The sequence below is a fragment of the Leucoraja erinacea genome, chromosome 7 (genome assembly GCF_028641065.1).
Source record: "Leucoraja erinacea ecotype New England chromosome 7, Leri_hhj_1, whole genome shotgun sequence".
NCBI classification, from domain to species: Eukaryota; Metazoa; Chordata; class Chondrichthyes; order Rajiformes; family Rajidae; genus Leucoraja; species Leucoraja erinaceus.
In genome coordinates, this window is record NC_073383.1 from 68,351,467 (window position 1) to 68,366,949 (window position 15,483).

Genomic DNA, 15,483 nt, shown 5'->3' on the forward strand with positions numbered 1-15,483 from the left:
CCCCTGACTCCGCTATCTTTAAGAGCCCTATCTAGCTCACTCTTGAAAGTATCCAGAGAACCAGCCTCCTGAAAAACCAGGAACTGGAACGGTGACTGTCAGAGTGGAACACACACAAACACACAGGCGGGGACCAGGGCAAGAGGGCGCGCGCTGTCTAAAATTCACACAATGCAAAGCCAAGGTGACACAGACACACACTGCAATGAACAGAAAGGTTAAGATGGCTAGCACAGGGTATGATAAGTTCTTTAAAAAAAAAGGGGAGGGGGGAGAGGGAGGTAGAGGAGGGAGAGGGAGAGAGAAGGAGAGGGGGAGGGGAGGGGAGGAAAGGAGGGAGAGGAAGGGAGAAGAGGGAGGAGAAGGGGGAGGAGGGGAGAAGGGGGAGGAGGAGAAGAGAGAGAAGAGGGGAGGACGGAGAAGGGGGGGGAGGAGAAGGGAGAGGGAGGAGAGGAAGGGGAGGGGAGAGGAGGAAGGAGGAGAGGGAAAAGGGAAGAGAAGAGGGGGAAGAGGGAGAGGAGAAGGGGGGAGGAAAGGGGAAAGGAGAGGGGGGGGAGGAAGAGAGGAGAGGGAGAGGAGAGAGAGAAGGGGAGGAGAAGGGGGGGAGGAGAGGGAGAAAGGAGAGGAGGAGAGAGGGAAGGAGAGAGAGGGAGGAGGAAGGAGGGAGAGAGGGAGGAGAGAGAAGAGAGGAGGGAAGGAGGAAGGGAGGGAGGAGGAAGGAGAGAGGGAGAGAGGGAGAGAGGAGCAGGAGAGAGAAAGGAGGGGGGGGGGGGAGGAGGGGGGAGAGGAGAAAGGGGGGGGAGAAGAGAGAAGGGGGGGAAGGAGGAGGGGGGAGAGAAGGGGGGAGGGGGGAAAGAGGGGAGAGAAGGGGGGGGGGGAAGGAGGGGGGGGGGGGGGAAAAGAAGGGGAGAGGAGAGGAAGAGAAGAGGAGGAGGGAGAGGGAGGAGAGAAGGAGAGAGGAGAGAAGGAGAAGGGGAGGGGAGGAAAGGGGAAGGGGGGGGGGGAGGGGAGGAGGAGGGGGAGAGAAGGGGAGGAAAGAGAGGGAGGGAGGAGAGAGGGAGAGGGAAGAGAGGAGGGAGGAGAGGGGGGGGGAAAGAGGAGAGGAGGGAGGGGGGGGAGGGGAGGAGGGGAAGAGGGGGGGGGGAGGGGGAAGGGGAGGAAGGGGAGGGGAGAAGGGGGAGGAGGGGGGGGGGGAAGAGGAGGAGGGGGAGGGGAGAAGAAAGAGAAAAGAGGAGGAAGGGGAGAGAGGAGGAGGGGAGAGCAAAAGGGAGGAGGGGGGAGAGGGGGAGAGAGGAAGGGAGGAGGAGGGGAAGAGAGGGGATAGAAAGGGGAGGGAGGAGGAGACCAGAAAGAAAGGGGGGGAGAGAGAGAGGGGGGGGAGGGAGAAGAAATAAAGGGGGGGAGAGAGAGAGGGGGAGAAGGAGAAGGGGGGGAGGAGAAGGAAGAGGGAGGAGAGGGGGAGGGGAGAGGAGAGAAGGGGGGGGGAGAGAGGAAGAGAGGGGGGGGAAAGAGGGGGGGAAAAAGAGGGGAGGGGAAAGAAAGAAGAGAGAGGGGGGGGGAGGAGGAGAGGGAGGAGGGGAGAGGGGAGGAAGAAGAGGGAGGAGGAGAGGGGGAAGGGGGGGGAGGGAGGGAAGAGGAGAAGAGAGGGGGGAGAGGAGAAGGAGGAGGAGGGGGAGAGAGGGAGGGAAAGGAGAGAGAGAGGGAGGAAGAGGGGGGAGGGAGAGAAAAAGAGGGAAGGGGAAGAAGAGAAAGAGGAGAAGAGGGAGAGAGGGAGAGAGGGGAAGAGAGGGAGGAGAAGAGAATGAGATTGGGGAGAGAGAGAGAGGTGAAGATAGGGAGGGGGGGAGAGGGGGAAGGGGAGGAGAGGAGGGGAGAGAGAAGGGGAAAGAGAGAGAGGGAAAAAGGAGAGAGGAGAGAGGAGGGGGGGATAAGGGAGAGAGGGGAGGGGAGAGGAGAGGGGGGGGGGGAGGGGGGGAGGAGAGAAGGGAAAAGAGAGGGGGGAGGAAGAAGGAGAGAGAAAGAGGGAGGGGGAGGAGAGAAGGGGGGAAAGGAGAGGAGAGAAGAGAGGAGAGAGAGAAAGAGGGGAGAGGAGAGAAGGAGGGGGGAGAAGGGGGAGAGAAGAGGGAAGAGAGGAGGGGGAAGGGAAGAGAGGAAAAGGAGGAAGGGGGGGGGGGAAAGGGAGGAAAGGGGGGGGAGGGAAGAAAAAGGGGGGAGAGGGAAGGGGGGGGGAGGTTTTTGGAGGGAGGGGGGAGGGGAGGGAGGGGAAGAGGGGGGGGAGAGGAGAAGAGATGGAGAGGGAGAGGAAGGGAGAGAGGGGGGAAAGGGAGGGAGAGAGGGGGGGGAAAGAGAGAAGGAAAGCGAGAAGGCGAGAAAGGAGAGGAAGGGGAAAGAGGGAGAGAGAGGGGGGAGAGGAAGGGAGGGGAGAAGGAATAGGATGAAGGGAGAATAGGAGATAGAAAAAGGGGGAGAGGAAAGAAGAAGAAGAAAGAAGGGGGAAGGAGAAAAGTAGAGAAGGAGGGGGGAAGGGTAAGAGGGGGGGGGAGAGAGGAGGGGGAAGAAGGACTAGAAGGGGGGGGTCAAAGCCTAGGGAGAGAGGGGGAGGGAGGTACATTTTTAAAGAAGCCAGACAACTTTTTACCCAACAGCTGGAAAAAGAAAGTCAGAATAGCAGGGCGTGCATTTCTACAAACTACTGAAAACTCTTATGCGAGTCAGCTATATAAGTTTTTTCCCCCCAATGAGCCAATGAAAATGACCGGTCAGTAAAGACATATAACTAACACTATCTACGACTAGCTCGACTACCCATGACTACCCAACTACAACTGCATCTACAACTACAAAATTATCGATTTTCTCCATGGCGACCAATTTTTGGTCGCAGAAAATTTTTCAACATGTTCCCAGACCAGTAGCCAGAATGCGGGAACTCCTCGCGACCATGAAAGAGACTCACCAGAGACCACCAGCGAACATGTGGCGAGCGCAGAGTCTCCTGCACTCGCCTAAAAAGTCACCCAAGTGGGACAGGCCCTTTCTTGTGTCAGTTAATAAGGCGTCTGGGGACAGGTTTATTGATCCTAATGACTCCATACTAGTAAGATATTGACAGTGAAAATTGTAAGGGAGAGAGGGAGAGAGAGAGGGGGAGAGGGGGGAGAGGGGAGAGAGATTATAAACATATAACTACAACAGAGTCAGCTACCTGCAGATCTTGATGCAGCATGATACTTTTGGCGTATCAATGAGGTCAGAAGAATATTGTTTGGTCAGATATGAAGGCAAAGGCTCTGACACACATATTAATTGGGAGAGCTAATACAATTATTAAAAGAGCCTTACTACTTACATGATACATTTTAAATCATGCTAAAGAAAGACACATAGCAGATCCAATTAACAGTAGAATTGGCAATTATTCTTCTGAATAGAATTGGTAAACAGCACCATGGCAATAAACAACCATCCAGATGATGTTCATAGTTTTGTTGTCCGTTAAGATTAATTATGTACCTCTATAGTATTTGCCAGACATAATTACAATTTATTTTTCAATCTTTTTGCAAGCAACATCCATTAAAGGCAGAATTATACAACAGAGAAGCAGGCCATTCAACCATTGTATCTCTACTAATTCAAGAAATTGTTATACAATCCAATTTATGTAATATACTGATGATGGCATGAAAATCGCACGTAGGATGGGAGAAGCAATAAAATAATTTTCAATCACTAATTATCAAGCTTATGGGACATCACCAAATGCCAAGGTTTCAGTAAGAAGCAGAGATGTGAGATGTATTTTTATTTTCTCATGGTTTCCCTGAATGTCAATAGGAGATTGGCATTCAGTGTCAATAAGAGAAAGTGTCAGCCTAGGAGCATAGAATTCATTGGAGGCATAAGACTCAAACATATAACTACAACAGAGTCAGCTACCTGCAGATCTTGATGCAGCATGATACTTTTGGCGTATCAATGAGGTCAGAAGAATATTGTTTGGTCAGAGGGACGTATGAGAAGGATACAATAGACAATAGGTGCAGGAGTAGGCCATTCGGCCCTTCGAGTCAGCACCGCCATTCAATGTGATCATGGCTGATCATCCCCAATCAGTACCCCGTTCCTACCTTCTCCCCATATCCCCTGACTCTGCTATTTTTAATAGCCCTATCTAGCTCTCTCTTGAAAGCATCCAGAGAACCTGCTGAGGCAGAGAATTCCACAGACCTGTTATCTGTATCACAACACCTGTTGTAATGGGATGAATGTCCCACCCTGGTCATTCCTTCTTCATCTGGTTGCCACCCGGAAGGTACGCACCACCAAACACAAGAAAAGCTTCTTCCCCTCTGTTATCAGTCTTCTGAATGGTCCTTCCATAAGTTAGGGTACTGTTCACTTTAGCTCTCTCTTTGTGGACATTGTCTCCAGAACTGATGTATTACAATACTGATAACTATATTCTGCACTCTAGATTAAGTCATAAATATTGATGTAGTCCACCAAGGAAAACATCTCTGCTCTTATTTGAAATAGTAACAAAGTTTACATATGTGAAGATACCATGATGCAACATGTGTCGAATTGATGGCATTAATAGCAAACTATATATAGTAATCCCCCTAAGAGGGAAAAGGTCAGAATTCTGGACATATATTGTCTATCTCTGCTGTTGTTACTTGGGGCTGAAATTTAAGACACTGGATTGGTTTTGATAAAAGGCATTGAGAGTGGCACTGGTAAATCAGCTGCTCCTTGAAACACCCACCCGTGGAAGCCAAAGCCAAAGCAGGATAGGATTAGGCTTGTTCATTATTGTCATGTGTACTGCGGTGGAAAGCTTTATGTTGCATGTTATTCAAACAGATCAGATATATCGTATTTAAATACAATCAGAAGGTAGTTGAGGCCAGTTCATTGGCTATATTTAAGAGGGAGTTAGATGTGGCCCTTGTGGCTAAAGGGATCAGGGGGTATGGAGAGAAGGCAGGTACAGGATACTGAGTTGGATGATCAGCCATGATCATATTGAATGGCGGTGCAGGCTCGAAGGGCCGAAAGGCCTACTCCTGCACCTATTTTCTATGTTTCTAAATGCACTTTAAATGACTCCAGAGATTTAAGGGGGACTTCATTTTCATATTAATGCAGCAGGTGCAAACACTGCTTCATTTGATGTTGTCAATGGAAATTGGCACACAGTGGAACAAAGGAGTAAATGCTTTTGTCCTCTCATGCTGTGTGCACCATCAATTTCCTTGTCTTCATATATTCTGCTGACTAAAAATGGATCGCAACCTTGTGAATAACCTTGGAAAGTAAAAAACATTGTTTGTATTTTGTTTTACTCATGGCTAAAGCAACGTTTTTTTTAACACATTCTTTACATATGTGATGTGCAAAGACTGTGTACTAACAAGATAAGGGAGCATTCATGAATGTGGTTTATATGGAAAACAAGAAGAACTTTGATGAGGTTTCTCTCAAGAAATTTAGTAAAGCAATATTAATTTAGTTTGGTTTAGTTTAGTTTATTCTATAAAGTTTTTTCTTCAATCAGCAGGATGTGACAAATGATGTTCTCCAAAGATCTGAACTAGAATATTATCGATTTGTCATGACTTGGATGAAGCTTTGATGGTGATATTAATTTGAAGAACAATGTATAAATATATAGATGAGAGGGGAAAATAGGATGGGACATAGAGAGAGAGAAAGTGAATGGGCACAACTGGCAATTTGAGGGCATGGTTTTAAGCTAATGGTGGCAAATTTTAAAGGAGACTAGACAAAGTGGGACCCGTTGGGTCTCAGTCATCTGGGAGGCCTGGTCCCTCACCCATTCCGCAACGCAATATTCCACCACTAACCCGTTCGCCCAACAACCCGTTCCCCCAATGCAATATTCCACCACTCACCAGTGGGCGATGTGGACTCACAGCGGGCAATGTGGACTTGCAGCAGGCGCTGGTTGCTGGACGTTCTCCTCCGCCGGGATCAGAGTCTCTATTTTCCGTTTGGTCTCCGCACCGGGGTGGACCGCTTCCGGTCCCTCCAAAAACTGTGTCTGGTTGGAGACGTCCGCCGGCCCTGCAGAGCCTCCTTCAGCTCCAGTAAAGACGCGATGGCGCGGGAAGGGGCTGACCAATCCATGCAGCTCCGACTGGCAGGGGAGTAGATCAATCTACGCACGCGCGATTTTTAAACCACGCTAACTTTTACATTAGACCCTCAATCGGAAGAAAACTTGGCACAATCGCAGCAGAGGAAAACGGTGAGTAAGCTGGTGAAAAATCGTACCATTTTGAGCAAATAGAATGACTGCACAAACCAGAAGATAACAAGATCTGAGTTTTAGAGATAGATAGATAGATAGATAGATAGATAGATAGATAGATAGATGGATAGATAGATGGATAGATAGATGGATAGATAGATGGATAGAAGATGTATGAGACACGTTTTATGCACAGAGGGTGGTGGGTGCCTGGATCATGCTGCCAGACATGGTGGTGGAGGCAGGTATCATAGTAGTCTTTAAGAGGCTTTCAGATAGGCACGTGGCTATGCAGGGAATGGAGAGATATGAATTATGTGCAGGCAGATGAGATTAATTTATCTTGGCATTACCTTCGGCATAGACATTGTGGACTGAAGGGCCTATTTGTGTGTTGTACTTTTCTACGTTCTATGAATCCACCATGTTTGAGGGCATTCATTTGGGATCTGGAAAAGTTAAATCAGAGTCCTTCCTTCTTAGCGAGACATTGAGTTGTGAAAGAGCAAACTAAATCATGGGTGACCTGGAACATTAACTCTGTTTCTCTCCCTCCAATGCTGCTGCCTGATGGCCTGAATCTTTCCAGCATTTCCTGTTATATCAAAAAAATGGCGTGTTTGGGATGGTGCTTGGAATCACATATGGAGATTCTATATAATCTCTGCTGACTCATCGATCAACCATTTAGTACAGCTTCTCATTTAAAATTGACCTGCCTGCTGTAAAAGGAAAAATCTGCAAAGATGCTTCAAATAATTTCATTGAGTGCTAACGCTGTCCAAGGCTCCTATAGTAATTCACAAGCATTACTGGGCTGCTAATATGATTAACAATTGTCTCATTTTAAGCAATCAGTTGAGCAATATAATTAATTGATACCCATAATAATAATGCTCCTCTGAAATGGAAGGGCTAGCATACCAGTTATCAAAGGTCGGTGTCTTCAGGTACTGCCTGACTTCCTCTGTGACTTCTAAATTGCTGCATTAAAAATAAGAGAAAAGATTTTAATATTTTTTCATTTCACAGGCAATTCACTTTAATCTCTCCTTTAAGTTATTTCAGCACAGCTGCTTCAAGTTCATTCCTCAGAGATCATTGAGTCTGGATTTCTATCCAAGGTTTTGTTTCTCTTGTAAGAGATAAAGTAAGCAAATATTCTTACAATTAAAAGAACATTTGCTGCACTCTAGGTTTACAGGTTTGGCCAATTCTTTAATTTATACCATATGCTGAAGAAACCTCCAGCTGGGTTAAGATAATCTTGATCAAGACATTGGTCAACACACTAACAATGGCTTCAATAAACTAGAATGATTTAAAACATTACATATTACATAATCGGTTAGTGCGGCGGCGCGGCTCTGGCTGCAGCGGCTCACCGGCAGTCCCCGTTTTTTTTGTGTTTTTTGTGTTGTTTATTTTGTTTTGGTTAGTCTAGTTTTTTTTTAGTTTGTGTTTTTGTGGGGGGGGGGGGGGGGGGGGGGAGGGGTGGGTTGGAAACGGGGTTTGCAGTCTGAAGTCCCTGCGGGGGGATTGCGACCTTTTTGTTGTATTCCCCTACTCTGCCACTGTCTGCGCTGAGGCCTAATGGAGCCGACGACCTCGAGGCTCTCGAGGCAGAGACCGTCTAGACTCGCCCTGAGCTCGCTCCCGTGAGGGTGGTCCGGCTCAGGGCTGGAACAGTGCTCCCGTGAGAGGTTGTGACGCTCCCGTGAGGGCGGCCAGCCCGAGGTTGGAACGAGGCTCCTGCCGGAGCGGCCGAGCTCGGGGAGGTGCGGCGCTCGCAGCCCAAGGGAGAAGCGATGCCCAAGTCGGGGCGCCCCGGACCAGGGGAGGTTCGGCGCCCATGTCGGGGTGGCCCAGTCCGAGGCTGAAGACGGTACGGTACTCACGTGAGGGTGGCTGGGACGGTGTTCTGGCGGTGGTGGCCTGAGTCCGGGGTTCGGCCGTGGGCCAGCGGCTGCGTCTGCAGGACTGGCGGGCGGCAGCTTCGACTGCCCCGGGCCGCGATGTTTGAGCCGCGGGACTGTTATAACATCGCCCGGGGGGGTATCAGCCTCAGCGCAGAGGGAGAAGAGGTGGGAAGAGACTGCAGACCTAAGACTTTTGCCTCCATCACAGTGAGGAGATGCTGGGTGGACTCACTGTGGTGGATGTTAATATGTGTTTATTGTTGTTTTTATTGTATTATATGTATGACTGTTACAATTTCGTTCAGACTTCGGTCTGAATGACAATAAAGGCTATCTAATCTAATCTGATTTAGACAGGTACATGGATAGGATAGATTATAGGGATATAGCCAAATGCCTATTTCTGCATTGTACTTGTCTACATTCTATGAATAGTGTAGATGGGGCATGTTGATCGGCGTAGGCAAGTTGGGCCAAAGGACATGCTTCCATGCTGCATGACTCTATGATTCTACCCAAAAACTGTCATTACCCATTTTCTTTTTATGATACTAAAAGGAATGGAAATAATTTACTTTCAACTATTTGTGATTAGACTGCACTTCAGTGCCACACCCCCAAAAATATTTAAATGTCAGAAGGGATGTTTTTGGATCCAGACCTAGCAGTCAAATAGAAACATCTCAGCACACTACTCAAAGAAGGATGTTGGTCAATATCCTCAATCAGGAGTATCCAATACATCATTTTCGATGAAGGGTCCCCAACCTGAAAAGTTAAATTGTTTTCTCTTTCCAGAGATGTGGCCTCGTCTCCTGAGTGTTTTCATAATTTTCAATTTTTATATCCAAATCATTTTGCAGTATACAAGCATGGGCTACAGATGTTGTCACCTTAGCAATTAAACAAACTTATTACTTGCGAAGAACTGTGACATGTCCTAAGTAGTCTACCAAACACTAAATGCAAATTCATATGTCTTTGGCGATGTTTTCCTTTTCAACTTTTAATTGTATTGGACTATTTATATGCACTTTTGTACTCTATCTGGGATTGTGCTTATGTATAACAATACTTTACTGAACTGTGTGCAAAAAAAAAAAGAATTTCATTGTACCTCTGTGCATGTCATGATAATGAACCATTGAACCCATTTTTTCAGAACAAACTGTACTTCACGAGTCAAGCTCATCATTCCATACCAGCATAAAATACTATGTGTAGATCAGTTTAGTTAGCCAAAACCTTCACCACCCAAACATCTCCAGAAAACACAATACCTCATCTGCAAATACTTTTCCATGACTTGCTGGCATTCTTCTTTGTTCTTCCTCAGTGCACGTTTGTGATAAAAGGGTGAAGGTTTGTTCGTCCCATCTGTCAGTTCTTTAAACAGTCCAAGCCAGCTGAGGTGTTCAACACTCTATGGATGTTAAACAGTTGTGATAAGAAACAATGCTTTAGATTTTGAGGACAGTGGTGAAGGGCCGAAAGGCCTACTCCTGCACCTATTTTCTATGTTTCTATGTTTCTAAATGCACTGTCATAGTATTATGAATGAGTGCAAATGAGTATGCTGTTGCAGTATAATGAATGAGTATAAAGTGAGTACACTGTCATAGTATAATGCACTCTGCTATCCGTATCATTATGTGATTTATTTCTTATTGAACTGTAAATGCAATCCAGTTTGAATTCCACTGTTAACTATCAGCCATGTTTGATACAACACAGAGGAACTGGAGGAGATGGGGAAACTGGAGATTAGTTCTTGAGAAAGACTTTCTTGAAAGGCATGGGAGCAGTAAAGAAGCAACAAAAAAATGTTTTGATTATTTTTAATGATACAACTTTACTTTGCCTGAGACAAACAACTGAAAAATAAATTAAATTTGAATAAACATTAACAACTTTTCCCTACATTGGTGGATATTTTAATTGGGACATTGTCCACAACAAAGATCTATAGATAATGCACAACAGAACACATAAATGTTCAATGTGTGCATTGAGCTGATGTGTTAGTTTGAAGCTCATCATCAATAAAATTGAAAGATCTTACCTCAAGTTTCTCCCAAAATGACTCCACACGATTTTTCATCTCATAAACAATGGACGGCATCTCTCCAGATTCAATCAGAATCTTCTTCTCCAGCACCTGTAACCTGAAAACAAGGATTTTGCAAGGATTATTTGTGGTCTCATTTCAATCAGATCAAAGTGGCATAGCGGTAGAGTTGCTGTCTTACAGTGTCAGAGACCCAGGTTCAATCCTGACTACAAGTGCTGTCAGTACTGGGTTTGCACGTTCTCCCTGTGACTGCGTGAGTTTCCTCTGGGTGCTCCAGTTTCCACCCACTCTCCAAAGACGTAAAGGTTTATAGGATAATTGACCAGTATAAATTGTAAATTGTCATCAGTGTGCAGGACAGTGCTAGTTTACGGGGGTGTTTGCTGGTCGGCACGGACCCGGTGGGACCCATTGTATCTCTAAAGTAAATTCTCTCTCTGATTTGTAAACATTGACATAGAAACATAGAAAAATATAGAAAATAGGTGCAGGAGTAGACCATTCGAGCCTGACCCTTCGAGCCTGCACCGCCATTCAATATGATCATGGCTGATCATCCAACTCAGTATCCTGTACCTGCCTTCTCTCCATACCCCCTGATCCCTTTAGCCTCAACTACCTTCTTCGGCAGAGAATTCCAGAGATTCACCACTCTCTGTGTGAAAAATGTTTTCCTCATCTCGGTCCTAAAAGATTTCCCCCTTATCCTTAAACTGTGACTCCTTGTTTTGGACTTCCCCAACATCGGGAACAATCTTCCTGCATCTAGCCTGTCCAACCCCTTAAGAATTTTAGCAAACGAAAGAAGAGACATCAGTGGTTGGACAGCTCATTTCCCTCAGTAATAGTACCACAACAGTTTATTAGCACAGCAAAATTATCACGTCTGAACTACAGACCTTTTCTCCATGGCAGATAAATCAAATCCCAATGCTGATGCCAATTCGGAACCTGTAAGCAGAAAATAAGATTCATCACCGACCTGCCTTTAATACATAAATATTCTGATATCAAAACCTCCACTGTGGTATTAAAAATATCCCTTGACTTGACCTCGACAGCCATCTGTGGTAATGAATTCCATGGATTCATCACCTTCTAACTTAAGAAATTCCTCCTCATCTGTTTTCTAAAGGTACGTCCTTTTATTCTAAGGCTTTGGCCTCTAGTCCTAGACTCTTTCACTAGTGGAAACGTCCTCTCCACATCCACCCTATCCAGGCCTTTCACTATTCAGTAAGTTACTAAACCATTTCATTGTTTCAATGTATTAATGATGTCAAAATGTGTAATTGCAATCAATTGTTAAACATAAGCATTGAAAACAAAACTAAATGTTTGCCAGGAACCATGCTTGGATCAGTAAATTGGGATTGCCATCTTTGATTTTGTCACAGGTGTTGCCCTGCTGTGAACGCCTCAGAGGCAATGACCCATGTAATGTTTCTATTCTCCTGAAAGTGATGTAAGAGATCATCTTCTAGTTTAAATTAATCCCTCCATCATAGTGTCGAATTACATTTGAATAATCCCAAAGGTTTATTGGATTATTCCAAACAGTTATCAATTATTTTAATGGCAATGTTCTTCAACTGTGTTGACTTGCACCACATGGCACAGGTCATGCTGCTGAAAAATACTGTTTATTTTAACCACTCCACACTTACATACCATGTTGTTGACTCACTCTATAGTACATATACCATGCAGTTGAATCATTCTACACTATTTTTACGATGCTGCCAAGACAGTTTAAACTGCATGTATTGTAGACTCACACTACCCTATATGTATACCATATATACCCATGTATACGGTGCAACTTCTACAGATGCACCATAGAAAGCATTTTATCAGGATGCATCATAGCTTGGTTTGGGAACTAACTCCATCCAGGACGACTGCAAATTGCAGCGAATTGTGGACGCAGCCCAGGCCATCACAAAAGCAACCTCCCTTCTGTTGACTATGTATACTCAAGGCATAATCAAGGACGAGTCGCACCCTGGCCCACTCCCTCTTCTCTTCTCTCCCATCAGGCAAAATGTATAGAAGTGTGACAATGCACACCACCCGATTCAGGGACAGTTTCTTCCCAGCTGTTATCAGGCAACTTAATCATCCTACCACAACCAGAGAGCAATGCTGAACTTCTATCCACCTCTTTGATGACCCTTGGACTACCGTTGATCGGACTTTGCTGGCTTAACCATGCACTAAACGTTATTCCCTCATCATATATCTATACTGTAAATGGATCGATTGTAATCATGTATTGTCTTTCTTCTGCTGATTAGCAAGCAACAAAAGCTTTTCACTGTACCTTGGTACACGAGACAATAAACTAAAATAACTACCATGCTTGTCACATCACTACACTGCATGTACCATGCTGTTGAATTGTTCTACTTGGTGCTGCATTGCACTGCTTTGCCCATAGTATGTCATATAGACCTGCTTTGCAGCGTTCCATCGGATCATCGTGATTCGCTCTGTGCTCTGCATTGAATGACTCAATATGCTGTTCTTAGCCTGTACAGGTCGGATTGGATTGCAATGATGGTTCTCACCCAAGGACTCAGTCTTACAGTCAGCAGCAACAACTTCCAGTTTGTATTGGGTTTGCTGAGTATTAGAATCCAGTTTTGGTGAAATGTTTATAATGTTGCCTTTTTGGTTGTACAATTTCAAGATGTCATGGGGACCAGCCTCAGCTGCAGCTCGGAAAATATCTGGAAGACATAAGTACAAGGCATGTAAATACACATTTTTTTTTTAAACTACAAATGCTGGAATTACAAAATGAAAACAGAAAATTCTGGAAATACTCAGCAGGTCAGGCTACATCTGTGAAAAGAGAAACAGAGTTAAAGATCCTTCACCAGAACTAAGAGAGCGGCAAAATATCTTGGGCTTACCCTCAGCCATACAGTGGACAGAGCTCTGAACCACATCAAGTCTATTTCTCCCATCTCTGCTCTCATCCCCCTGGATCTTCCACCGCCCTCCTACGTTAGTGATGATCATGCAGCCAATTCACCCAAAACCCAGCATATTTTGGGGACAAGAGGAACCCCATGCAGTTACAGGAAAGGACCACACAGGCAACAGCAGAAGTCAGGACCCAACATGGGTTAGTGGGACTGTGAGATAATTGACTACCTACAGTGGCACTACATGAACAGCATTAGATAAGTCCAAGATGTTGATACTTTTCGTCAACTCGAAACAAGTGTAGACTAAGCTTCTTCAGATAATGTGGGCTGATGCATTATCATAGCAAGGCTATATGTTAGTCTTCTGTAGACTTACTCTGCCAAAACTCGATCTGCTTGTTCATGGTAAAAGATACTGTGCCCCAATAGAAAGAAGTATAAAGAGATCCTGTGGTGTTCCTGTCATGATTCTTTCTTCCATCGATCACAAAAAGAGTCTTGCATGGTAGATGTTTATCCTTAGTTGCTTGTACCACACACAGTAGAGCAATGGCTATGTGCCATACTTCACTTCTGTAATTCACTTTCTTTTACTTCAATGGAACCAGATTTTGGAAGTGGACAGAAACGCATCACTTGGTTGTTTAGTATAAAGGATGGATTATGTGTCCCCTTTTACCTCCCCATTAAGTTATTTTTCATGTGATTCCCTTATTGCGCAAATTACTACCACATGAGGGTACTTAAGCAACAGGCTGCCAGTGGAGGTAGTGGAATTAGATACAGTTACTACATTAAAGAAGGATTTATACAGAGACTAAAATAGGCAATGCATAGAGGATACCATCCTAATTTGGGCAAACAGGGTTAGTGTTGATGGGCAAGAAGGTTGGCATGGATATGGTGGGTTGAAGGGACTGTTTCCGTGCTGAACAACTCTAATTTATTTTGAGGCATCTTGTGAATAGAAAAGCCTATGCAAAAACAGGGTTCTTGCTTACTCTGCAGCTTTTGCCTCCACTAACCTCAACCGCTATTGCTGGCCATCACATGATGGTGGACCTCCTGTCATTCTTATATCAATGTATAGCTATGTCCAATTGTCCAGCAGGCAAGCATTACATTACATGTTGGATCTAATCCAACATTTTAATTCAGCTCAATGTCTCAAATAATTTGATACAATCCGCTCTCATTCAATCATTGAAAATGAAAAATATTGCAGACGTTATAAATGTGAAACAACAACAAGAAAAACATCTGGGACCTGAAATGTGAACTGTGTTTCGCTTTCCATGGTTGCTGCCTGAGTTTTTCCAGCATTTTTTGTTTTCGTTCTTATTCATTTGTTTTCCAGGGTGAAGGCTGTGTGTTAACTCAAACCTTAGAGCATAAATATCCAGGATTCTGGAACATGGAACACTATCACACAGGAAGAGGCCCTTTGGCACACAATGTTCATGATGAACAGGGTGCCAAGTTAAACTAATCTCCTCTGCCAGTACATTATCCATATTCCTCCATTCCCTGCATACCCATGTGTCTATTTAAAAGCCTCTTAAATACCACAACCATATCCGCCTCCCTCACACCCCTGGCAGCTGTTCCAGGCATCCACCTGTGTATAAAACTTCCCTCTAGACCTCTTTTAAACTTTTCCCCCGTCACCTTAAAGCTATGCCCTCTCATTTTTAACATTTCCACCCTGGGAAAAATGATTCTGACTGTCTGAGCCTTACCTGTATAACCAATTATTACCAGTTTAAGATAACTAGATTAAAATAATTGATTTATTACTAGGGCCAAATTATTGTAACAACTTCAGATTTATTGAAATTCACTGGTCTTTGATTACTGGAGACGTTTAACTTGTTTGATAATGATTGAAATCTCCTCTGGAACAAATACAATTTGAGTTCTTGCATTTTTAAATGATTCATTGAAAATGCAACCCTTCTTAGCCCATACCCCAAAGAAGGGAATAATCCTGGAAACAAAAAAAACACACAATGCTCTCACCAGTAACATTATGATAATTGAGTTGAGCCTTCCTCATCAGTAAATCTGTAACTTAGCTGCTTGGTACAGAGCTTTTAATCACATTGAAATTTGAATTCCCTTCCATTTGTGCATAATGTTCACAGCGGCCAAGCATAATTGTACCTTTGTTTTCTTCTACTTCTGAAGCATGAGGTTCAAACAACATCAGATGTTCAGCCAAAATCTGAAGTATATTAATTAATATACTGTACCTACAAATCGCAAACCAGGTACCAT

General features: G+C 44.7%; 1 protein-coding gene across 2 annotated transcripts in view; it reads right to left on the minus strand.

The window, feature by feature from the left end:
• The window catches only part of si:dkey-219c10.4 (high affinity cGMP-specific 3',5'-cyclic phosphodiesterase 9A), a 73,764-nt gene that overhangs the window by 20,702 nt on the left and 37,579 nt on the right, over positions 1–15,483 (minus strand). For both annotated transcript variants that reach the window (XM_055638727.1, XM_055638726.1), the window contains exons 2-6: positions 12,841–13,002; positions 11,170–11,221; positions 10,262–10,364; positions 9,480–9,622; positions 7,205–7,264 (exon numbers count right to left, since the gene is read on the minus strand). In XM_055638727.1, the coding sequence (XP_055494702.1) occupies positions 7,205–7,264; positions 9,480–9,622; positions 10,262–10,364; positions 11,170–11,221; positions 12,841–13,002 (520 nt within the window). The remainder of the gene's footprint in view (positions 1–7,204; positions 7,265–9,479; positions 9,623–10,261; positions 10,365–11,169; positions 11,222–12,840; positions 13,003–15,483) is intronic.